Here is a 25190-nt window from a genome sequence, read left to right on the forward strand (position 1 = left end):
CTAGACACTCCTGGTAGCGCTTGGGGGAACAGGGATCCCCCCTCAGCCTCCTCTTGCCAGGGCTGAACAGGTTCAGGTCCCATCGCGTCTCCTCGTAGGGTCTGCCCTGCTGCCCCCTGACCATGCGAGTGGCCTCCTCTGACCCCTCTCCATACTGTCCACATCCCTCCTGAAGTGCGGCGCCCAGACCTGGACGCAGTCCTCCAGCTGTGGCCTGACCAGTGCCACATAGACGGGGAGGATCACCTCTCTGGACCAGCTCGAGATGCACCTTCGGATGCATGACAAGGTCTGGCTGGCCTTGCTGGCTGCGGTCTGGCGTTGGCAGCTCATGTTCATCTTGGAGTCAATAATGACTCCGAGATCCCTTTCCGCCTCTGTGCTTTCAAGAGGGAGCCCCCCAGCCTGGCTGTGTGCTGCGGATGCCTTCTCCCCAGGTGCAGCACCCTGCATTTGTCTACGTTGAACCCCACCCTATTACCATCTGCCCACTTCTGCAGTCTGCCTAAATCTAGATGCAGCCTCTCTCCCTTCAAGTGTGTCCACCTCGCCCCACATTTTAGTGTCATTGGCAAACTTGGACAGCTGCTTTCCACCCCCTCGTCCAAGTTGCTGATGAAGATGTTGAACAGTGCGGGCCAAGGACCGAGCCCTGGGGGACCCCACTGCCCACATCTTGCCAGGTTGAGTACGACCTGTCCACCACTACTCTCTGGGTGTGCCCCATCAGCCAATTTTTTACCCATCCAACTGTGTAGGCATCAGTGCTATAATCACTTAATTTATTGATGAGGATGGGGTGACAGACAGTGTCAAAGGCCTTCTTAAAGTCTAGAAAGACTACGTCCATGGTGACACCATCATCCAGGGATTTAGTTACTTGGTCACAAAAGGCAACCAGGTTGGTCAGGCAGGACCTGCCTTTGATGAACCCGTGCTGGGTGCCCCCGAGCATAATCTCCCCTGCTGCCCCCCACAGATGTGATCCTTGATGATCCTCTCCAAGATCTTCCCGAGCACCGAGGTGAGGCTTACGGGCCTATAGTCACCTGGGTCCTCCTTCCTCCCTTTCTTAAAAATTGGGACCACATTAGCTAGTTTCCAATCCTTCGGCACGTGGCCAGATGACCACGAATGCTCATACGGCCGGGCCAAGGGCTGCGCAATGACCCTGCCAGCTCCCTCAACACTCTTGGGTGGAGGGCATCCAGACTTGTAGATTTAAAAAAGTCCAGCCCTTCCAGAAGATCCCTAACTACATCTGCACTGACTGAAGGCCTGACAGAGCTATTCTGTCCAAATCAGTCCTGTCCAAACCACCCCAGACAAACCCATCCTCAAAACTTGTAAGATGACCGTGAACCCTGACATGGCACCAGACATCACACCCAAACCTGCCACTGGGCGAGCAGGGGACCATGGTGGCCAACGTCCTATTTTAAAACAGGTTAGGAACATCGGAGCTGCCATGGGCTGGGCCAGACGCAGGTCCATCTTGCCCGGTCTCCAGTGTCACATGGCAGCAGAGAGTGGAGGCTAAAGGGAGAGTGACTGGGGCTGAGCAGGGTTTTCCTCTGTTTCTCTCCCTCTTGTAGCCTCCAGCATTGAGGTCCAGGCAGGTCTGATGCAGAGGCCGTGCCCCTTGCTCCCTGCTCAATAGGGACTGATGCCCCTTTCCTCCAAGCACGTGTCTGACCCCATGTGAATCTGGGGGCCACAAGCTCCCCCTTTAATCTGGGTGAAACAGCACATCCTGGTGCTCATTGTAAACTGCCGGCCTGCTCATGTCATGAAGTGACCCCCCCCCCGTCCTTGTCTGGTGAGAAACAGGAATAAATCCCTAGGGACTTTCTCTTCTCCACTGAGTATTTTGGAAACCCTTCTCCTGTCCCCACTCCAGCATCTCTTGTCTAAACTGAATGGGTTCTTAATATACACCCAAGAGACCCCAGGCTGAGGCCGTGCCCCTGCTGCAGAGGAAGGCAAAACCCCCAGTGCAAACCAGTCTGAGCAGGGGGGAAATCCCTTCCTGTCCCAGTGTAGCATGGGGCTGAGCCTGAGTGCAGAGGCAAGACCCTCCCGGGTTGGTGCAGGAGCACTGGCACAGCCCAGCCTCATCCCCAGCACCCAGCGCCTCTGGAAGAGGCTTAAAAACCCCTAAAACATGGAGCAGAAGCCCAGGGGGACCAGCACAGCCCAGAGCTCACATGCATGGATTAACACAGCCGACCACACCGGAGAGCTGCCAGGGTCCGAGTCTGCCCTGTCCTGCAAAGGACCAGGCCACAGCAGTAGAGAATTAAGAGTCGGAGACGCTCCCGAAGGCGCAGCCCCCGTCCGCCCAGGAGCCTCCCCCCTCCCGGCTCGGTGCACACACCTGAGCCCCCCTCTCCCACGCCGGGGCAGGCTTTGTGCAGCCCCACACCTTCCTGGTGCCCTGGGCTAGCTCCCCGCTGACATCAAAGGGGCCCAGCCTTCGACACCTGAAAAGGGGGCAGGGCCCGGGGGGGCCCCAACTAGGTCGAGCCACGCAATGCTGCGTCTTCCCCTCCGCACATTCTTCCCCGCTCGCTCTTTGAAAAGGTGGCAGAGATAAATGGAGGGGAAAAAAGAAAAAGGAAGAAAAGCCACGGCCCCTGTCCACACCACCCCTATTACTCGGAGGGGGGGGGCGGGGAACCTTTTGGGAAGGGGGAGGAGGGGAGGGGAAAAAAAAACCCACATGCGCTCAGACACAATGGCTCAAAAGGCTGGCCAGCACACCGGCCCACTTTGTACTGCTAACAAGGGAAAGCTAATTACAGGAAGAGGGAGAAGAGCGACAGATAAAAGGGATACAAAATTTCAACATCTGTTGCCATAAAGGGATCAGAAGTGGGGAAAGGCAAAGTGTCACTTTGGTGTCAGGGACGGCGTAAAGCCGATTTCAAAGGGCTCGGGAGATGGAGGGGACTGGGAGAGAAATTAGAGGGTTCTTAAAAGAAAAAGAGCTGACACAAATGCTTTCAGAAGAAAGGGCTCAGGTATGTGGAGGGGAGCAGGCAGCTGGTTGCAAAGGCTTGGCGTGTACAAGCCCCAAAAGCTGCATGCCTTGGGGGTGCCGAGGGAGGCGTGACAGGTCCAGAGCGAGTGGGACATGAGGATGGCCAAACCAGGTCGGAGGCATGGGACAGCTCCATGGAGAGGGTCGGAGAGCCCAGATTTCTAGCCGGGTTCACAAGCCATCCTGACCCATGCCCCACAGACTTTGCTGCCTGAATGAGCAGGGGCAACACGGATGTAGAGGACGGATCCAGCGCCCAGACCTGCAAGGGGCTGGCAGGGTGTTTCTGCTGTGGGAAGAGAGGGGTTTCTGGGAAGGGGTCTGGAAGAAGAAGGCTCAGAAAGGCAGGTGCAGGCAGCGATGAGCCTACAGAGGTGTGGTGTCCTGCAAAAGATGTCCGTGGGAGCCGGACAGGCGACAGACCAGACCCCCTCCATCAATCCTCCCAGGCCTGAAGTAGACTCCTCAACCGCCCCAAAGCCTGGTCCAAAGGAGAAGCACCGTGTCTGGAAATGACAGCCCAGTGACTTCTCCCGGCTCTTCCCAGACCTGTGAACAACAGAAGTGACTCCCCAGCTTCTCTAATGGTCGGGGGATTCATCACCCCTCCCCGTAGCGCGGGACACACAGGATGTGCCAAGCCTTTCAAAACATCTCTGGGACAACAGCAGCAATAGGGTGGGGTTGGAGGCAGGGAGCAGAAAACACTGGTGCCAGGACGGTGCATCTGTGCCCAAGGATGCAGCCTAGAAAAAGGCAGCAACCCTACGCCTCGTGAACGAGCGTCCAGCTCGTGCTCCCGCCAGGGGAACAGCCAGCGGTGGCTGCGGCTGCAACTCCAGCCCTCAGACAGCGCCTGGATGTTACGTGGCCCTTCCACTGCCGTGGGCTCAGGCTTGCAAATGGCACCGGACCAAAAGCCCCAAGAGAAGCAGCTGAGCAGGCTCGGGAAACACAAGCTGGTCAGGGAGTTGGTGTTCCCCAAATGTCTTCCCCCAACCTCCGTCCATCCTTTGCACAGGTCAGGAAACTCCTCAGAGGGACAGGTCAAGACGTCAGAGCATGAAGAGCAGCTAGAAGCCTCAGCCATCAACTCCGCCAGCCTGGAACAAAGCTGGTCTGGACACCAGAGGTTATTTGGTGGTAAATCCTTGTGTCGCACGTTCCAGATCCAGAAAGATCCCTGCCCCGAGAGACCAGAAGGCTGTAGAGATGGGGTGTCAAACACGCGGCCCCATAACCTAGCCTCTGTGCTGGCCCATTGACTCGGGTGATGCTGAACTGGTCCCATGTGCAGGATCCGGGACATCGCTGCCCATAGTGCCAGGTCCTGGGCTGCACCACCCATACAGCCTGCTCAGGCCAGGTCCCATATCCACTGGGTCAGCCATGCAGATGGTGGCAGGGGATCTGTGGGCCCAATCCAGCCCACTGACTGGTCCAACATCACTCATTCAGTCAACATGGTCACGTGAGTTTGGCGCCCCTGCCTTACAGCCAACTGGAGCTTAGCTTTAAAAAAATCATGGCATCGAGCTTTGGAAAACATGGGCAATAAGATGCCCCGGTTGATCCTGGAGACACCCCAGGCCTGGCGGGGTGAGAGGAGGAAGCCCAAAGTGGGCACCAGTGAAAGGGACGGGTGCCTGCATGCTGCTCTCAGATACAAGCGCCTGGCAGAGCCTGGCCCAGCATTGCTGCATGAAAACACTGCACAGGTGCTGCCATCATTGCCAGAGCCTCTGAGGACTCGTGTCAGCTGGAGAGACTCAGGGTCTCCATTTCCACCAGTGGTCGCCAGCTCCCTGAGCCAGCTGGGGCCAGTCGTGATGGGGCGATGACAGGCACAGACGCTGGGGGAGAACCTCTGGTGCTCCCACGCTTGGCTACAGCTCCTGAGCTCTGCAGACATCCTCCTTGGCTCCAGGCAAGAAAAGGGCTTCCCTGCCCACACTGCACTGGTGTCCAACATCGCCAAGCTCATGCTTTTCAGCTCAGGGGAGCGAGGCCGCTGGGCTCTGGACAGGAGTCCAGTGCCAAACAGGAGGATGCTTCATGCAGAAAGCAAGAGCTGCTGAGATCCCCTATTGCCCTGCCCCATGAACTGCTCCGCTGTGCCGTGGCCAGGTTCCCCAGTCATCCTCGCTCTGTGCCCGAGGCCCACTCGGGGCTCTCTGCAGGCCCCCCACCCGGCCACCCCACGGACAGGGCCCGGGAAAGGAAAAGCCATCCAGCGGCACGCTGCATTCCAGCTGTGACAGGTGAAGAGGGAAGAATCGGGCTGACACTCCAGCCACGGCGGTGGACGCCCGTTGGCGAGATTGTCCCCGGCTTTTTGATTTGCCTGTCAGTCAGGCTTTGGCGTTATTGAAAGATCAAACTCCTCCGTGCCTGTTCATTACCTTAATCCTATTTTCTACACAGCTTTATTATCTGTCCGTGCTTCCTCGGGAGAGGAACACCCCCACCCCCACGGCCCATCCACTGGCTCCTGGCATATGCCTCTATTTGAGAGGAACTGGGAGGAGCTCATGAGCGCAGGAGGTCATGGCACCAGCCCGGGGAGCTTGTCAAAGCTTGTCTCTTGCCCTCAGGGGATTGCACTGGCCCTGTCGCCTCGGCATCCAGCGCCCACGCTCTCTGGCCTCTTCGTCCAGGAGCAGGGCCTGGGGAGAGCTGCTGCGGGGGACACAGGAGATCTCCGAAGGGTTACATCATGAAGCTATGAGGCCAGCAACTTAAAGCTAGCAGCCAGATTCAAAAGGGATGGGACATATGCTTGGAGGAAAGGGTCTTCGGTGGCTCTAGAGCTGGGAGTGCGGGGCAAGGCCTCTGCATCAGATCTGCCTGGACCTTAAAGGCTGCAAGGAAGAGAGGAGCAGAAGAAACCCTGCTGGGACCCTGGTCACTCTTCCTTCAGCCTCTGCTCTCTGCCCATATGCCACTGGACCCCGGGCAAGACAGACTGGGTCTGACCCTGCACAGGGCAGCTCCAATGCTCTTATGCCCCTTCCCCATCCCATTCCCCTCATGTTTCTCTTGGAAAGGCCGAGACAGGCAGGCCAGAGGGGCAGAAGCTGGCTCCAGCACGTGGCATCCCCAGCCTCCAACTGCAGCCAGTGCACCTCAGCCACGGCACGAGAGGCCTGCCGATGCCCCAAACGCCAATGCAAGGCCCACCCCAGTCGTCCAGCCCTGTCCCCCCCTCCCCTGTGCTGACAGCGCGCTGCATCCTGAACGGCAGTCCCCCCCACCCCGTCTACAGCCGTGCTGCCCCTCCACAGAGCACGCTAATCATGTAAAGCTGGGCTGCGGTTTGGTAATCCTGTCAGATATTTGCTATTCAGGCATCGGAGCACAAAGGCCCCAGGGCTGACAGCCACAAATTTGTCTTCAGCTGGGATGTGTGTCAGGATTTGACCCCGCGGGCATCCAGATTCCTCCAGTCAGGGGACTGACGCGTGGACCCCCATCTCCAGCGGCCTCAAGGCCGAGACCATCGGCCTTCTCCGCTCGCAGCCAGAAAGGCCCACGGGTTATCAGACGGAACAATTCATTCCCGACCCCTTCTCGCCCCGGAGCGGGAGCAGAAGCTGCAATGGAGACCAGACCATCCTTTCTGCATGCCCATGAAGCTGTCGGCCAGGGGTGGCCAACCTGTGACATGGGGCCCACAAGTGGCACCGGCTGCCTCTGTGTGGGGCATGTGGCAGACCAGGGAGGGGATGGGAGCAGCAGATAGCATGTCGAGTAGAAAGAAGAGAAGCAAATCAAGTGGGGAGCAGAAACTAGAGCAACAGATGGGGCAGGGAGTAGAAAGCATAATGCAGAGTAGGCAGGGAGTATAGAGGAGGGAGCAGAATGCAGAGCAGTAGGTGAGGCAGGGGCCACATGTCAGGAAGCAGAAAGCAGAGTAGCAGATAAGGCAGGGAACAGAAAGCAGAGTAGGCAATCAGGTAGGGAGCAAAGAACAGGTCAGAAAGCAAAGCAGCAGATCAGGCAGGGGAAAGAAGCGGCAGACAGGGAGCAGAAAGCAGAGAAGCACATCAGGCATGGAGCACAGAGGAGGAAGCAGAAAGCAGGGCAGCAGATAGGGCAGGGGGTGCACAACAGAAAGCAGGGTGGGGACACACAACTGACACAAGCAGAGCAGCAGAGCAGGCAGGGGCACATGGCAGGGAGCAGAAAGCAGAGCAATAGACCAGGCAGGGGAAATGAGTGGCAGATAGGACAGGGAGCAGAAAGCAGAGAAGCCCATCAGGTGGGGGCACAGAGGAGGGAGCAGAAAGCAGAGCAGGGAGGGGAAAGAGACTGGAGTGGCACGGGGGAGGCTGTAGGGCTGATCTGTGCTGTGCCTGCCCCTGCTATTTTAGGCCTGGATGAGAGCATCTGCACGTGGCCTCTCGGTGCTGGAGAAACACAGGCCAGCGGGAGGAAACCCCGAGGAACCCCCCAGCTACGCTCAGCAGCTCGAGGGGACAATCTAGTTTAAAAGAGGAGAAGCCATGAGACCAGGTGCCCCCTGATCCCAGCCAGAAAATAGGATTAAGGTAATGAACCCCCAGGCCCTGGCATTCGCGAGGAAGGTCTGGGCTCCGTGGTCCAGCTATGACTGCCGGGATGAACCTGAGCACCCAGAACAGCTCCCGAGCGCAAGAAAACTATAGCCACAAAGCACGACCCCCGAGGATTAGGTGGACGCTCCACGGCTTGGGGTATTTAGATGGGATGGGGCAAGAGACAGGAAGAGACTCTCAGGCACGGGGCCCTGCTCTTCCAACACAGAATTACTCCTCGTCCTCTCCTTTGTTCACGCCTCCACATCCAACCCCAGCCGCCAACTTTATCCCCACCCCAGAGCTATCTCCACTCGTCCACCACTCGCATTTAGGTCTCCTTCACTGAGTCATGGACAAAAAGGGCAGTTTGGCAGTGATCAAACTGGCAAACCGGATGACAACGATCCAATTACAAGCTGCCTCAGGGGTCTCTTTTTGGGGCAGACACCCCTCCTGCACCCAAACCCAAAGTAGGCCCCGCGGAGACCCGAAGCCGTTCTTACCTCTCCAAGTCCCAGATGCGCAGAGGTGAGGTGTGTCCGCAGCAAGCCGTCCCGGTCACGAACGAGCTGTTGAACAAACAGAGAAGGGTCATCACCGCCTGGTCTGGGAGTATGAAGCGCAGTGTTACCTGGAAGACACTGCTCCATAGACGCAACACAGCAGGGAGCCAGGGCTGGAAGAGCAGGGGCTGCCGGTCAGAAACGAGTGCACAGGCAGTCATGTGGGAATCCCGCACTGAGCTGCAGTCCTGCAGGTTATGGCTTGAGCAGGTTAGTCCCTCTGGACACGAGCATTAGCACACGGCTCAAAACCTCTCCCCATCAGAGCTGCCACGTGCAGGGTCAGAGTCAGACCCGGGTCCATCCTGCCCAGTCTCCAGTGTCACCCGAGCAGAGCGTGGAGGCTGGACAGGACAGTGACCCGGTCCAAGCAGGGGTTCCCCTCCTTTAAGGCCCAGGCAACTCCGGTGCAGAGGCCATGCGCCACACTCTCTGCTCAGTAGCGACTGATGCCCCTTTCCTCCAAGCACATGTCCGACCCAGTATGAACCTGGCTGAGCTCCCAGCTCCCACCGCATCTGGGGGCCACAAGCTCCCCGCTTTCATTCCAAGCTGGGGGGGAAAAAACTTCCTTTGGTTAGTTTTAAACTGCCATCCCACTTGTATCATGCAATGACCCCCCGTTCTCATCTGCTGATAGTCAAGAATAAATCCCGAGTGACTTTCTTTTCTCCATTTACTATCTTGTAAATCTTCTCGTTAATAAAACGGCTGGCTGGGATGATGTAGTTGGGGCTGGTCCTGCTTTGAGCAGAGGGTTTGGGGGGTTGTTTAGGTGTGACCTCCTGAGGTCCCTCCCAACCCAAATTTTCTATGATTCATGTCCCCCCTCAAATGTCTCTTTTCTAACCTGACCAGGCCTGGCCTCTTCAGCTTCTCCCCATAGGGAAGCCCCTCCATAGCACTCATCATCTTTGTTGCCCATGGGGAAGAGGACTCCGTGCTGATGGAGAGACCTGGGCCAAGGCTCCTGGCTCCTTTCTACCCAGAAGTCCTGCTTCTTGCTTCACAGTCACACCTAGAATCACCAGCAAAAAGCAGCTGCATGTTCACAGCCTTTCAGAGCTACCTCCTAGACCTCACGTGGATTTGCTCAGGTGCTGCTGGGGCACCAGGTCAGCGGCCCTGCCAGGTGAATAGGCTGCTTGGTCCCAGGAGCCCCCCTCACCTCACCAGCCCCGAGTCTTTCGCTGGGACAGGACTACCTGCTCAAAGTGACGGTGAGACGAGGCCCACCAGCACTCCAAGCTCCATGCAAAGGCCATTAAATGTACAACTGAGAATGTGGCTCGAATGATGAGAAAGCAGGAACAGGAGCACAGGATATAAGCTACTTCTGAGGGTGCCAAGCAACCCACGGCCCCCTGAGCAGATCTAGGGAGCCAGTGGGTGCTGCCCAGTGAAACTCCACCAAGGGAAAGGAAGACAGACCCGCAGTCACCCCAGCTCCCCTGGCCAGCACCTGCCTCCAGGTCTGGTATGTGCAGTCTGGCCAAGGCCAGGAGAGGGTTGAGCAGAAGGTCCTAGGACTTTGCAAGACTATGGCTGGAGTGTGCATAAATTAAAGACTGCAAGGAAAGCTGCAGCCAGGACCTCAACACGAGGTTCTTGGGGAGGTGGCAGAAGGGGTGCGGACTGGCACACAAGGTGGGCACATACCTGGGTCAGTGATGTAAGGCCCAACCCTGAGCTTCAAGCTGCAGGAGATCCATTGTGTTGAGATACCCCACCAAGGTCACTCTCACCCAGATCCTCATCCTCCATCTGGGATAAAGCCACAGAGTGACCAGCAGCTGGGAAGGTGAACGCCCCGAATAGGGACATGCTCAAGGCCTATGAAAGGTCTACAAGGTGACCACAGGGCTGGCAAGCAGCCTGATGCCGCTGCTGTCACCCAGGTCATTTTAACTTAGGAAGTGGCATTTGAGAGCTTGTGTTTGAAGCATGGCCCGGCACAAGCTGGGGGTTTCTACCCAGCCCCCACCGCCCCCCACCCTGCCATTCAGCGGGGAGAAAGGAGGCAACAACAGGCCCGTCAGCTGGAGCTGCACAAAGGAGCCGCATTGACCACTCAGCCCCCAATTTCACGAGTAACGTTTTCACCACTGAAGTCTGGAAGTACAAAGCAAGGTGTTGGGTTGTGCCCCCCGCCCCCCAACTTCCACGTAATCCATTAATAACTAGTAAAGCCAATTACTGTGGTTAGAAACATAATAGCAGCCGAGGAACCAGTCAAGCAGGCAATTGGGGTCTTAGGATTTTTTTCCTTTTTTTTTTTTTTTTAAATAAAACCCAAGAAGAGAAAGCCCCATTCCTGAGCCCTCCCCCACTTCCCGCAGAAGGTATGCAGCCAGCCCCTTTGACTGCTGCCACAGGTCTCAATTAGCATGGAGGTAAGTCAATAGGCAGACAGAGGGGGGAGGAACAGGGAACTCTAATCCCCATGCACTGGTGATCCCCACCGCGGGCACCATCTGTGCTCCTCTTGCCCCAGCTCTTAGTCAACCTGCACTGTGCTGTGGCCTCATGAAGCTTTATCTAATGCATTTCCCCCTGGGTGCAGAAAGAGGCCTACCCAGCACCCACCAGGTCCCTTGGCAGTGTCCCCTGCCATGGTAGTGGTGTGCCAGGGGAGATTCGCCTGCTCAGAGGGGTTGCTAGTGTCTGGAGGGACATCAGTTCCCCACACACACGCACCCACAGTTATGGCCCACGTGTGACAGCCAGATCTTTCCTGCAAGCTGCAGTAAGGCAAAACCCAGCTCTGCCAGGGGGCACAGGAATTGGGGCACCTTTGCAACTAAAGATGAGGGAGACATCTTTTCCTTCTTCCTGCAGAGAGGAGGATGCGGCCAAATGGCTTGAAGTTGCAGCAAAAGAGGTTTAAATTGGAGATCAGGAAATACTGCTTCACTGTCAGAGCAGGGAGGCTGTGGGACAGATGCCAGGGAAGGGGGGTACTCTCCATCACCGGAGGGTTCAAGAAAAGGATGGGCAACCACTGGTGGGGGATGATCTAGGCACAGCGATGCCTGTGCTCTGCTGTAGGCATTTCCCAGGCCTCTGGGCTATGCTGGCTGCTGCATGGGGCCAGGAGGGAATTATGACCCCTCTTCCCCCTTCTGCTACCAATGTCAGGGGGGTTAAAGCACATTAAAGTGCACATGTAGATGCCAATAATATGGCTGCTGGAGGTCCCTTCCAGCCCCACTGCTCTGGAATATGATAAGATGTCAACAGGCCCAGGGCAGTGTAGACTACAGGAGGCTTTAAATTGTTTAAGGATAGGAGAGAACAGCATTGCTTTGATTTGCTTGACTATAGTTTGGCTAAGAGAAGAACAGGAAAAGGAAATGCTCAGGTGAGCATCTGCCACAAGGTGCGAAGCACTTTAGAAAAGTTAAAAAAGATGGATTGAAAAAGCAAGGGTAAAGGTCTCCTTGAGCACATCTAGTGCTCTGGTGATAGACAAAGCTCATTTTAGATGAGATAAAGCTTATATAGGGAATGCAAATAGGCAGATGAATATTAATAGAAGCTTTTTAATATTGTAGCCAAGCAGCAGAGCATAAAAACCAGGTCCACTGGGACTTTTGCTCTTCCGTCTTGAACTCTGTTGCTTGCCAAATCACCCACTCTCAGGCACAGCTGGTTAGCACCCTACAGCAACTTCATTTCTGAAACCTAGGTAAGAAGATCAGCAACCTGTGCTTTGCTGATGGCATGGATCTGATATCAGGGATATCTGAAGAGCTTCAAGAACTTTCTTTGTCTGCCTGTGTCCTTAGACCACCACAGCTATAACCAACGTGACAGAAATGCTAGACAACTGCAAAGAACTATGGAAATCAGCACTGAGAAAAGCAAAATGATGACAACCTCCAAGATCAACACCAGCAACGTTGATGTGAAAATCAGCAATGAAAAACTGAAAGAAGAACAAGTTTTAAGTACCTGGGAGCCACCAGCACAGAAGACTTCACATCTGAAAAGGAAGTCAAGACCAGAATAGGCACTGCCACCAGCCAGCTAACAAAGCTAAAGAAAAGCTGGATGAGCAGCAATATTACACCAAAGGCACTGTGGTCATGTCTAGGACACTTTATGGCTATGAGGCATGGATGTTTCATAGGAAGATTTAGAGAACAGAATTGAGGCATTTGAAACACGCTGCTTTAGGAGATGGCTGTGTGTCTCTTACGCTGAGCACCAGACCAAGGAGTCTGTCGAGCAGCAAATCAGTCAAGAAATTGGAACCTACGAACCACGGTTGGAGGTGGTGCAACAAAGGAAGCTGCAGTGGTTTGGACACATTGCAAGAAGCCCGGACTCCCTTGCCAACACCATAATGCACAGCTCAGTGGAGGGAAACAGAAAAAGAGGTAACCCAAGAAGAGCTGAGGAACCAATATTAAGGACTAGACAAAGCTTCAGCTGGCAGAGTGCACAAAGCTAGCCAACCAGGGCAGAGTGGAGGAAGGTTGTTACAGCATCTAAGGTGCCCCAACACTCGCAGTGGCCTTGGGACTGACTTGAGGTATGAAGGTCCTGTCCCCAACAGGTTGGCCACCTGTTAGATGCTTTTTAAGACCTTAGGACTTAGCAACTTGAAGATTAAATTGCCTTCAAATATTAATAAGATCACTACGTCTTGAGATAAATGTGCATTTTATGTATTTTAGTCATCTGCTTCATGCGCCTTATCTGTACTGTTTAGTCTTTCGTATCTTTTCTGTGTTTTGTCACAGAAAGCACTATTAAAAATTGGTTATTCTTACGTTGGAAGTATTTCATTCTGGTGGGACGGGCTCTTTGAACCTTTCTCGGTTCTCAGAATCCATCTAGGGGTCAGAGGGAGGGACGGTTGAAGACCAGAGAGCAAAGGGAGCTCACGCAGACTCAATAGCTGCAGGTCAGAAGGCAACAAGCCGAAGGGCTGGAGTGACTTGGCACAGAGTGGGCTCCAGTCCTGAGGCCTCTTCATCTGGCCCGTCTGCCTGGAGCAGAATCAGTGCTGGGGAAGGAGTCACATGGTGGTCAATGAAATATAACACGGGTAAAGGTAATATGACACACGCTGGACTGGAAAAAAACAATTCCAAGACTTTAAATCAACTGTATGAACTTGGTGGCCCTCACATGCACCTCAGTGAAGAGCTTCACAGTCAAGAGAGCATTTGGAGGTACAGGGAATGAGGTGGGAATTTGTAGCGTCTGCGGTGAGGCTTTATCTGGAAACCACGCACCAGGGTGATGACTCTGCTTCGAGCAGATATAGCAGCAATGAAGGTCATTCAGAGAAGGACAGTGAGGCTGGAAAAACTCTTCTGGAAGTAGATTGTAAAGAATTAGGATTGGGAGGAACCTCAGGTCACATCTAGTCCAACCTCCTGCTCAAACCACATCATCCCAGCCAAGTCTACCTGGGTCTTAAACACCTCCAAGGATGGAGACTCCACCACCTCTCTGGGTAACCTGTTCCAGGGCTTCACCACCCTCCCCATGAGAAAGTTTTTCCTGATATCCACCTTCAGCTTCCCTTGCTGTAGCCTGAGCCCATTGCTCCTTGTCCTGTCGTCTGCCCCCACTGAGACCAGCCCAGCTCCAGCCTCTTTGCAGCCCCCGGCAGGGAGGTGAAGGCTGCTATGCAATCCCCCTCGGTCTTCTCTTCTCCAGACTCAATCAGCCCAGTTCCTTCAGCCTCTCCTCACCAGTCCTGTCCCCCAGCCCACAACCATTTTCATTGCCCTCCACCGGACTCTCTCCAATGTGTCCACATCCCTTCTGTAGTGGGGGCCCACAGCTGGGCACAGTACATGTACATAAAGAAGCGAGCTGGTCCAACCTGTGTTCCTAGGATGGAGCCCACCATGATCACGGCTCTGGTCTTGGCCAACCCAAAGGCAAGAGGGTAGCCGAGGTAACATCCCATCTCCATCTGCCACAGCTGCATCCTGCCCAGCCCTGCTGTACCGGGCTTGTGCTTCCCCACTGCAATTCTTCTCTCTTTTGCACCTTCTGTTTAAACAGGAGTTTCAGGAGTTCCTTCTACACTATTGCAGTGATCCCAGCATGGGACATGCGGCTAACAGCCATTTCCCTAAAGCAGCCTGGTGCTGGTCCAGCTCTGCAGTCTTGGAGCGGCTGGCAAAACCATTCACTGCCTGTTTGTCTCCAGCAGCGAGGTTGAAAGCAAGACATGGCACCAGCCCCAGAAGCTGCATCTTCCCGCTCTCCTTTCTCATCTTTTGCCTTCGAGGAAATCAGATCAGACTCCAACCACCACTGTCAAATGGGGGGTTTCTCCTTCCAACGAATCCTGCTTTTTTTTTTTTTTCTAATGTGGAGCCCACAAGCTTTGTAGAAATGATAGAGAAATCCTAGAGCCATGGGGCTGGCAGGGACCTCCAGAGGGCACAGCTATTCCAACCCCTGCCTGAGGCAGGATCTGCCCTGCCCAAACCAGCCCATCCTCTAAACTCTCCATAAAACTGCCATCAGCCCTGACAACATGAGACCAACCTCATGCCTAACCTCCTGGATCACACTCTCCTGAAAATTTTGTGCCCAACGCAGGTTATTTTGGACAGGGAGAAATGGATTCCCCCCAGAAATCGCAGCCCTCCTCTAGCTCCAAACTCGACCCCAAGACAGCAGGCCCTTTGCGCTCCCTGCTCAAGGAGGAGTCTCCTGGGATCCCCTGGCATGGTGGGCAATCACTGGAGTGCCCTGGCTAAGCTCCAGCTCGGCTGGCTTCACCCTGCCTCTCAACTCCCATGCTGGCCTTGGCTAATCGGTCTGAACAGCCACGAAGCATCGTTGTGGAAAGGTCCCAGAGGTGGATCCAGCACAGAGTTTGGGGCTCCTGGCACATATGGAGGCAGAGATCCCTTGGCTAGTACCTCCCATCCCTTCTCCACGTCCACCCCAGCATCACCCACAGACACTCGAGCACTGCTAAGACATTTAAAGTCCTTCCCAGCATCCAAACTTAACCTTTGTCTCGCCCGCCACAGATGCCCACCTCTGCCTGGTGCAGAGATTGCTTCCCCGTCCCACTGCAGACTCCGAGCACCCAAAGAGCTGAATGTAGCTGTCCCGTGAGAGCTCCCGTCCCTGCCACCCCGTGGCTTGGGATCCAGTATCACTGTCGGGTTTTGGAGATGATTGCACACGGAGAATCATCCAGCCGGGAAACAAAGCGGTTATTGCTCGGCAGCTGGGAGCAGGGAAGGCAGGGGGCAGACAGAAGGGGCTGGTAACCCAGTGACAAAGAGACCCAGCGCGGGAATGAGAGACAACAGACTTGGGTGGAACAGAAAGGAACGAGAGGCGGTGAGCGAGGAGCAGATTGGAGGAGCGGGGCTGCGGCATGCAGTGCTACAGAGGACCCGCGTGGGCCCGGGGTAGCGTACCCTTTGATTCAGCACTGACACGCTCTAGCAAGGGAGGCCACCAGAGCTGTCAACCCCTTCACCGACGTGCCCATCAATTGCATTCAGCTCTCCCCAACCCGCACTGGCATTTTAATTACTGTTGGGTAAACTAATTTGTCCAAATGAAGGCAACTCGGCCTAATAGAATATGCAAGCTCTCTGACCTCTGACAGGCAATGACACAAGATACAAAGGAGGCAGAGGAAGGCTTTTTATCGGAGCCTTATTACTCTCTATTACTCCAATTAGTCAAGCTCCAGTGCTCCTAATTGGGGAAAAAAATTGCAATTAAATCAATTTTTGATGGACTGAAAGTGGGTTACCGAACCGCCCTGCCTGTGAAACACTGATATTATAGCAGCAAAGGTCAAAGTCTTTGTCGGCACCTGTGGGGCCCCCGCCACGACATCCCGTCCTCCCCACGCCCCGACACCCCCCCACCCCACGCACAGCCTGCTGGGGCAAATCATTAGAACGTGTCCCGTCTTCTTGCCACTGCCTCAGCTGTCGACATCGTTATGCAAGGCAACTCCTACCATGCCTGGGAGGGCTGAGGTCACACAAACTTGGTGCAGAGATGAGTGGGGGAAGCAGCTGCAACAGCAGCAGCACTGGGAGAAGGTCGCAGGGGAACGAGGGGAATCTGTGCCACAGACTCCAACACGCAGCGTTTCCAACAGGGCCAATGCACACAGCACAGCAGGAGGGGGGTGGTGATGCCGCTTGCCGGCTCAGGCCTAAATCAGCATTGTTCCATTTTGTGGATTAGCTCATAAGAATATAAGAGCTGCTATTGACGGGCTCAGACCTTCAGTCCATCTTGCCCATCTCCCGCATCACATGGTGGCAGAGAGCAGAGGCTGGAAGGGAGAGTGACCTGGGAATGAGCAGGGTTTCCCCTGCTCCTCTCTCCCTTGCAGCCTTCAAGGTCCAGGCAGGTCTGATGCAGAGGCCGTGCTCCGCGCTCCCTCCTCAGTAGCAATCGATGCCCCTTTCCTCCAAGCACATGTCCAATCCCTTTGGACTGGACAATTCAAAAGCTCTGCTTTTCCTTCACTAGGATGAAGTCAGAGCAAAGAGAAGCAATGGCTGGGTTGGATGGAGGGGCTCTTCAGTGCTGGGGGAGGCAGGCTCCAGGGCTCACATGGCAGGAAAACCCTTGGCTGGGAGCAGGGAGTAACACCTGCCTTGGCACAGAGAGCTGAAAAACCAAGCGTGTGCAGACCAGGCTAGGCTGAGAGGCAGGACTGGGCACTGCACACAGCAGCACCGTATCCAATAGCCATGCGTGGCAGAGGAGCAGCATGCCCTGGGCTCCATCCTGCCAGGAGATCGGTGGAGAGGACTCTGTGCCTCTGCCTGTGCGTGTGCTATGCAGCAGGCTGGAACAGAGCTCCGCTATTGCAGGGCTGCACCCAAGGAACTACCTAAGAAACCAACACCAATATAAGGTGCAATGTCCATGTGCTGCTGCCCACCTCCTCCTCCATCCATCACTTAGGGCAGGGTCAGAAACCTATGGCCTGCATGCTGCATCTGGTCCAGGGAGCCACTGGATCCAGTCCAGAGCTTGGGGACCTTGGAGGGGGGTCTCAGCAGCTGGAGGCTTATCCCCCATCACTGCAGAAAGACCTGCAACTCCTGTGGATGGATCTGTGGCTCTAGGACTGGACTCTTAAGTCACCTTGAGACCCATCAACGAGCCATGGTAGAGACCACCCTCGCATCGAAGGATGGCTGATGAAAATGCTGGTAGGGCTTTGCACAACCCTCAGACACAACTAAACATCCACGGGGTGCCCGCTGAAATAAATGAGTGAGGGTTGGGTGCCTAAATACCTCGGAGGACCTGAACTAGTCTGCTTCACCCAGCAGGTGCACAGGGGCTCAGGTAATGAGACTGTGCAATAAAGAGCTTCGGGACATGCCCCCTGCAGAAGCACACACAGCTTGAGAACAAATCCTCTGGCAGCAGAGAGTGGCCAAGTTTGTGGCACAGAGATTTCCATCACCAGTCATCAAGAGTGGAACAAACCCAGTTGCCATGGGTCCCAGTAAAGTTGATGCAGGTTTTGCTATTGAAGGCAGCAGGGACAGCCCATCAGGTAACTCTGTCCCACATGCCATCTTGCTTCCAACTGCTGGAAGCCCCAGAAAGGGAGACTGAGAAAATGGGACCGCATCCATCTTCTAGACTGGGCTGCTCAGCCCCTGGGAACCCTGCCCTTGCCCACCTGCATGTCACCTCTCGGCAGGGAAGGGCTGCAGGAGGATGCCCAGTAGAGGGGATGTGCTGAAGCTCTGGTCGTTTGTGTAGGTGCCAATAGGAAGATGGGCTGCCCTGAAGTCTGGGCAGCTGCTGTTTGCGAAGCAAAATGTCTCTTGTACAGAAGGGGGAAAACCCTGTTTCAGAGAAGACAGTGAGAAGAGAGCACCACGGAGGGGTTGGAGCACCACAGTCAGGGGCCATCACACTGCCCTCCCAAGCTGTGCCAGGGTGCTTCGGTTGCCAACTGCAGCGCCTGCTGACAGCAGAGTCCAGCTTCCCCCCCAATTCTGCCAAAGCACCACAATCCCAGTCCAATTCTGCCCCCCTCCTCCAACGCAACTGCCCCCAGACCCTTCGGTCCCAGTTGACAGTGCCCCATGGTCCAGTTTTGCTCCTAGAAATGCTAGAGAAGCAGAGCTGTGAAGGTCAAATCTAGTCCAACATCCTACTACTGCCGGGGTTGTTAAAATGTTTGAGAGATCCAAGGAAGAAGGCCACATCATCCCCGCTGCAGACCCACCCCCCCAACTGTACCAACCATGAAATTTGATGTACTTGGCAACGTGCTCCTGCGCCGTTTATCATCAAAGGGCGGTGGCGGCTGGTGGCGAAAGGCACGGCCTGTCCTGCAAACAGCCCAGCAAATGTGAGGCCTGTTAGCCGCGCTCCCCGAAGCCCTAGGCTCCTGCGGGCAACATTTCCACAGCCATCAGCCAGGTCAGGACTGCGCTGTGCTCTGACATGCCTCATAAATTGTGCACAGAGGAGCTCAGAGAAGTGCCGGGCCCAGTCCCGCGGGCACCCTCTCCGGGACTCCCAGAGCGTGTGCAAGGAGGCCGAGAGAGCTCTCCAAATTTACAGCTGCGTCTCCCCACCTAGCTGCGCCGGTGACACAGGCGGGGAGAGCCAGGCCAAGCACTACTGGCACGCAGCCCACTGCCCGATGGGGGGCTGCGAAGTGGGTCCCCAGGAAGCGGACCTGGCTGTTTTACACTGAGAAGAGCATTGTGGAGAGGCTGGAAAAGCCATCGCGCCCAGGCCTGGCTGGAACAGAGCTGCCTCTCATCCAAGGTCGGGCTCCAGGTTGGTCAGAGGCGGGAATGCTCACCTCATTGTACCCGGCCTGGTTTATTGCAGCCAGTGTTGTCTTGACCTCCTCACCGCTCATCCCCTGCTCCTCACGCTCTCAGCCCTCTCCGCTGCGGCCGTCTCCTCCGCTCTCCAAGATGCCAGGCCAGACTCCCGGTTGTGCGTGGGACTGGATCCCAGTGCTATTCCCACCAGCTGACTAGCAAATACCCTAATACCTCTGGTCTCAGGGCACGAAGGGCCTCCGCTGGGAATTCACACCCAAGCCGTCTTGCTCTTCTACTGCCTGCCCGGTCTGCACCAACTCTGAGCTTCGACTGCTGCTTGGTCGTCCTCAGCCGTTTCTCTGGGACAGCCCGCTGCACTGGGGAGCGCACAGCCTTGGCCGTGTACCTGCTTGCAGTCCCCTGCACTGCCAAGGAGGCAGCAGGAAATTTCCAAGACAAAATTTGGAGTCCAAAGCTGACAGGCTGCAATACTGCCAATGTTTTCCTGCTCCAGTTCAGCACATCCTCTGCATTCCCACCCCCCACACACATACCTGGGGCCCTTTGAGACGGGAAGATGCACTAAAGCAACCCCACTGGACAGGATCTTGGGTGATGGGACCCCCCACACATCCCTTGGGACCAGCCACATGACACCTGCTGCTCCTGGCAGAAGAGTCTTGCCACGTGCAACACAAGCGGAGTCAGTAATCAGTGGGACAGGAGGCTTCAGGATTGTGTCCCTGAGCTGCTCTGTAAGAGTTAACATCTCCTGCACGGAATAGCCATTACCTAGGGGCATCTCCGCATCCCGCCCCCTCTCACACCACCGGGAGGTCTCAAATATCCACAAGGCTGGGGAAAGGATTTCCAGCTGTGCCTTGACCCACGCTCTGCTTCTGCCACTTCACCTCCTCTGCCTCCCAGCCCCGCTACTTCTTACCCCTGCCCTCGGCAGCTAATCCCTCCCCGCAATCCTCGTTCAGATACGTTACTGCATTTGGAAAGGCACGTTCTTAACCGAGCCAGGCTCGAGATCTTCACTGGGTGTTGGGTTGGGCAGCACGTACAGAAACCCTGTCAATGGGGCAGGAAACCTGGGTGGTTTGGACAGGGCTGATCCTGTCTCAGGCAGGGGCTGGACTAGATGTGACCTCCCCAGATCTCTTCCAGCCTCACAGCTCCAGGACTCGATGCTGCGTGAAAAGGAACTTGCTCTGGTTCATTTTAAACCCATTGCCTCCTGGTTTCATTTTAAGAACACAAGAACTGCACCTGCGCCAGACGAATCCACGCCAGTTTCCAGCTGGATTAGGAAGTCGTGGAGCTTGGCTGGGAAGCCCCATTCAAAGTGAAGGAGCGTGTCTCGATGCCAGCCTACCTGACACTCTGCTTCTCGACTGCGATATGCTGCAACACTTTCCGCTCCAAGTTAAAGGCTTGTGCCTGAAAGGATGGACCAGGAGCCAAAGGGTGAGGAAAGTCCTCGTGCCAATGCTGTGGTTATCAAATACACCCCAAGCAGCAGAGCGCCAAAAGATCCCATGTCAAATTAAAGACTGGGGAGAGACCTCGGCCCCTGGGAGCTGGGGAACGGGCTGGGAAGGCTCCCAAGATGTCAACCCCGGCCCTAGTCACCTCCTGGCTCTGCTCTCTGCCAGGCAAACGCCAGCCTTCATACAGGCTGCTCCTTTCTCAGGACCGAGTCACCCCAGGTTTATCGGGGCACTGTGAATGCAGGACTTCACATACCCCCACGAGCCTCCTGGACCTGAAAACCCAAGCTCCCCTCTTTCCTCTTCCTTCCCAAAGGGAACAACATATGCTCCACCTGAAACACAGCAGTGTGGGGCCCCGGGTCAGACACCTGCAAAGCTTCTCCCTTCCCCATATGGGGTGAGGCAGAGCTCACTTGCAGCCCCATGTCCCTCCGCACCCAGCACCCATCTCACACAAGCTCTGCACTTCCCTGTCACCTCCCGCACCGCATCTCCTGAGCCCGCTGTGGGTGCAGCCACCCCTGCACCCGGTGCCCCTCCTGCCTCCGTGGCCCCCAGGGGCCACACATGCAGCCTTAGAAAAGGCTCTGAATTACAGCCTTGGGGTTTGGTTTGTTCTTCCCTTCAAAGCCTGCCCAGGTGTAAAGCTCCAGCGATTCCTTTTTCTGTATTGTCATGTTCCCCTCGCACCCCCCCACAGCACATTCAGGCCACACAAAGAGCTGGGGGAACCAGGCCTTGAAACCAAGGGGTTTTGTCAGCCTTCTCCCCACCCCGGGAGAAAAGCAAAGGGAAGAGGGGTGGGGAGGGGGCAGCTTCTAAGCAGCCGCTTCGGGGCTCCTCATTCCAAATGCTTTCTGCTAATTACCTGGTGGGAATCGCTTCTTGGGGTGGGGGTGTCCCTGTCCCGTGGTCCCCCCCAGCCCTAATTGGCTTATTGAAATTTAACGGGGCTTTCACCTGGAGACGCTGGTAATTATTCCCTTCACTCCATGCTCCTACCTGGAGCTTGCCACTTGGGGCTGGCCTCGCTCAGTGGGGGGGCTTTGTTCCCTCTAACGACGTCCCGTGCAACTGGCCCCAGCAGCGGGGGGACGCGCCAAAGTGGTAATTTTCAGCCTGGCGTAATTAGCTGAGGGTCTTTCAGACAGTGCCACTGAACGGCGGGGGAGGGCGGGGAGGGCGCCCCGCGCGGGAACCCTGCACAAAGGCTTCTCGGGGGACCCGAGGCAGAGGAGGCGACAGGACTGGGATAGGACAGGCCAGCCAGGGGCACCTCAAGGCTGGACGATCCCATGGCTGTCCATGCCTGACCCCGGCCTGTGTGCCCTGGAAACTAAGGGGGCAAAGGAGAAGACCGAGCAGCATGCAGCGGGCCAGAGGAGCCCTTCAAGGACACACTGATAGCAGCCCTCAAGAAGAGAGGTGTCAACACCAAGAGCATGGAGGAGCTGGCTGTCAAGCGGCCCCAGTGGCACCGCAGCCTCCACCAAGAGTTCGCCTGTTTCAAGATGAAGCATCTTGCCCTTGAAGCACAGAAGACAGAGTGGAGGAAGGGAAAGGAGAGAAATCCTGGCCTGCAGCCTGCTCTCCCCTGTGCAAAGACCTGCAACCTCTGCAGACAGGCCTGTGGCTCAGGGACTGGACTCTGAAGCCACCTCTGTGAGCTGGGGCAGAGATCATCCTCCAGCTCCCAAGGCTGGCTGGGGTCTTCCCTCCTTCCGGCTCTGCTGGTGCTGTTTAGGTTTGGGGTCCACAGGCCCCCCCCGCTGTGGGCTCCTCCGAGCATTGCCCTTGATTTACAAGACTCAATGACAATCACAGCAGATAAGCTGCAAAGCAGCTCCAACTCAGATCCACAAACCAGGCTGTTTTTCTGGGACTGCGCTGGTCTTTCCTACACGGAACAGGCTTGCTAAGTGACAGAGCTTTAACCATCTGGGCCAATGGCCCCAACTAGCCCGACCCTCCGCCGAAAATGCCCTGACTCAAAAGCTCAGCCCCTATCTAGCAAAGCAATCCACAGCAGAAGCCCCTACTCTTGCTAACCCCCCGAGAAGCATCCCCGTGGCCGTTCAGGCAGGCTGGAGATGGAGCACTCGTGCCCCGTGGACCAGTGGGGAAATGAAAGAGGTCTTCAAAGCATGTCCCCTTGCACATCCATGCAATTCCCGGGTGTTGGCTCAGGTAAGTAAGGCTCACTCAGAACGCCCTATAGCAGGGGTGCAGAGGACAGACGAGGCACGGCCTAGGAGAAAGGAACCGCAGCCTCTCCTGCAACACTCCTGCAGCTCTTCCAGCAGTGGGGCAGAGGCACCTAAAGCACAGTCCAGCAAGCACCGCTTTGCTGGTGGGTGAGGGAGGACCTTGGGAAGCAAGCTGGATGATTAGCAACATAACCCAAAACAACACAGCTCTGGAGGAGCGCACACCCTATGCCATACTTCTTGCAGAGCCTAGTGCAGGGACGGACCCAGCTGACTGCATGTTCCCAGCACTCACCGAAGTCAGCGTTACCAGGAGAGAAGACATCTAATCGAGTCTCCTTGTCTGTTAAATCAATGCCAAGAGCTTCCTGCTGGTGCAGAGAACCAGGAACCGAGAGGGCACAGAAACAGAGAGGAAAACTATGCATCTAGCTGGGGTAATGTAGGCCCAGCACTCTTTCCTGCTTATGCAGGGGGTCGGACTCGATGATCTATTGAGGTCCCTTCCGACCCTAGCATCTATGAATCTATGAATCTATGAAAACGGACCAGCCGGATTTCACTATCCAAGCGGAGGCTCCCAGATCTACATTAAACAAGGCTTAAGTCCCCGACCTTCACAGTCAGGGAGAAAAGGCAGTGATGGAAAGCATCAGGAGAGAATTGTGCAAAGAACAGCCAGCCATTTTGTTTAATATTATGTGGTTTTCCATACTCAGAGTTGTAACTTTGGCAGCTTTCCCCCTCCTCATTCGGATTTAATAAGGGACCGGATTTCTAGTGTTCTTTAAAAGCAGTCTAGGAGCGTGGACAGACCTTTCCCACCAGACGTGCTGGACTCAGCAAAACAAAACCAAGGGGAGGAATGATGGTTCCTGAGTTTGTCAAAGCACCTCCAAAATCCCCTGAACGTTTCAATTTAAACTGACAGGGAAGATATTTCCATTGCGCCAGAACACACTTTTGTTTGGGGTTTATTTGTTTGCTGGGCGCGCGGGGGGGGGGGTTGGCAAAATTCCCCTCCTTCGGGAGACACTTCTAACCCAAAAAGCTCCTTAAGTAAAAAAATAAATTTATGTGGCTTTCCAGAAGGACAATTTCCTGTGTCCAGCTACTGCCGTCTACTCTGTGTCCCTGACACAGAGGGAAGTGCCAGGCAGCGACTCGTACTCGACATAACAGTGGCTGTCCTAATGCCAGGCCTGCGGGGGAAACATTCAATCAGTTGGAATTGGAGGGCTTGACTCCGCTCCTGTGCCTGAGAGCATCCCAGCCGCTCCCAGATGGAGTCTCAAGGAGTTATTCTTATCCAGCAGGGAGAGAATAAGGCTCAAAGAGGGTCTTAGGGAGCAAAACAACAGGAGAGGTTAAAGGTGATAAGTGTGAGTATACATTACACACACGCGCACACAGGCACGCACACACTTCCATATATACACGTACAGAGGAGTATCCCGGGACGCTGAGGCATGGAGACACAGGTGCATCTTGTGGAGGACAAAAGCAAAGCCTTGTCTAAGTTCAACTGAGCCATGAAATCACTGCCCAAGTTGTCCTGCTCCGATCCGACCAGACCTAGCTTCCCTCTTCCACCGGTGCTGCGGAGCTTAGCAGCGGCACACTCCTGACAGTCGCCACCCCACTCATCCTCAAAGCTCTTGAAGGCTTCCTCCTCCTGCCCAGGGGATCTTGTGGCTTTCATAGCATAGGAATTTTCTCCCTTTCTCCCCCCTGATTGCTGAGTCCCTGTGACAGCCAACATCTTTCAGAGCTCAGCATCCTACATCCTTCACCCCTGCTCGCTTCAAGGGCTTTAAAGACTGAATTGCAATGGGATGCCCAGATTTCCCATGTCTCAAAATGGGACGCTCTGCTCCCTCTCTCCCCACTTCAGTCTGTGGTCTGGGCAGGAGAGTCTCCAAATTTTGGTCTGAGTCTCCAAACTTTGGTCCATGCTCTGGGCCATTCCCTTTTTGCTAGGACAGTCCCCATCTCAGGTGCCCCATCACGACCAGGATGGCAGCATTCATGTGATCGAACTGTCAAGACAGACATTTAGACTAAGACGTAGGTCAGTCTAATTTGAAAGCCAAAACAGCTCATTACTTTGAACAGCTGTTCTTGTTGAAGTTTTCAGGGCATGGATGATGAGGGCACCGCCAACCAGAGTCTCCCTGAGATCAAGTTTGGATGCCAAAAACAGGCTCCAAAATTGATTCCTGCCACAGCACCAGGGAAGAGCTGGACTGCCCAACTCTGACAACCTCTGTCCAAGAAAAAGCAGGATGCTCCACAGCCAGCAGCTTTATACCATACCCTCCACCCCTGCTAGAGGTCGGTTCTTACCAACAACCCAGGACACGATGGCAACACTGTTAGAAAGCTGCTGTACACGGGATAGGCCTTCCACCAAGAGCCTTGTCTCCCAACTCAGAAAGACAGGCACCTGGACAGCACGAGGATGCAGTCGCCTTTCGCTTCCATTGCTTTGTGGAGCATCATGGATGTGGCCTACACAACTGAGCGAATCACAGACTC

General features: G+C 55.3%; 1 protein-coding gene across 1 annotated transcript in view; it reads right to left on the minus strand.

Annotated features, from left to right (window-relative positions):
- FBXW4 (F-box and WD repeat domain containing 4) overlaps positions 1–25190 on the minus strand; it is a 76522-nt gene that overhangs the window by 10731 nt on the left and 40601 nt on the right. The window contains exon 6 of the mRNA XM_019555576.1: positions 8106–8171. Within this exon, the coding sequence (XP_019411121.1) occupies positions 8106–8171 (66 nt within the window). The remainder of the gene's footprint in view (positions 1–8105; positions 8172–25190) is intronic.

The sequence above is a fragment of the Crocodylus porosus genome, unplaced genomic scaffold, assembly GCF_001723895.1.
Source record: "Crocodylus porosus isolate Cpor-Errol unplaced genomic scaffold, CroPor_comp1, whole genome shotgun sequence".
NCBI lineage: Eukaryota > Metazoa > Chordata > Crocodylia > Crocodylidae > Crocodylus > Crocodylus porosus.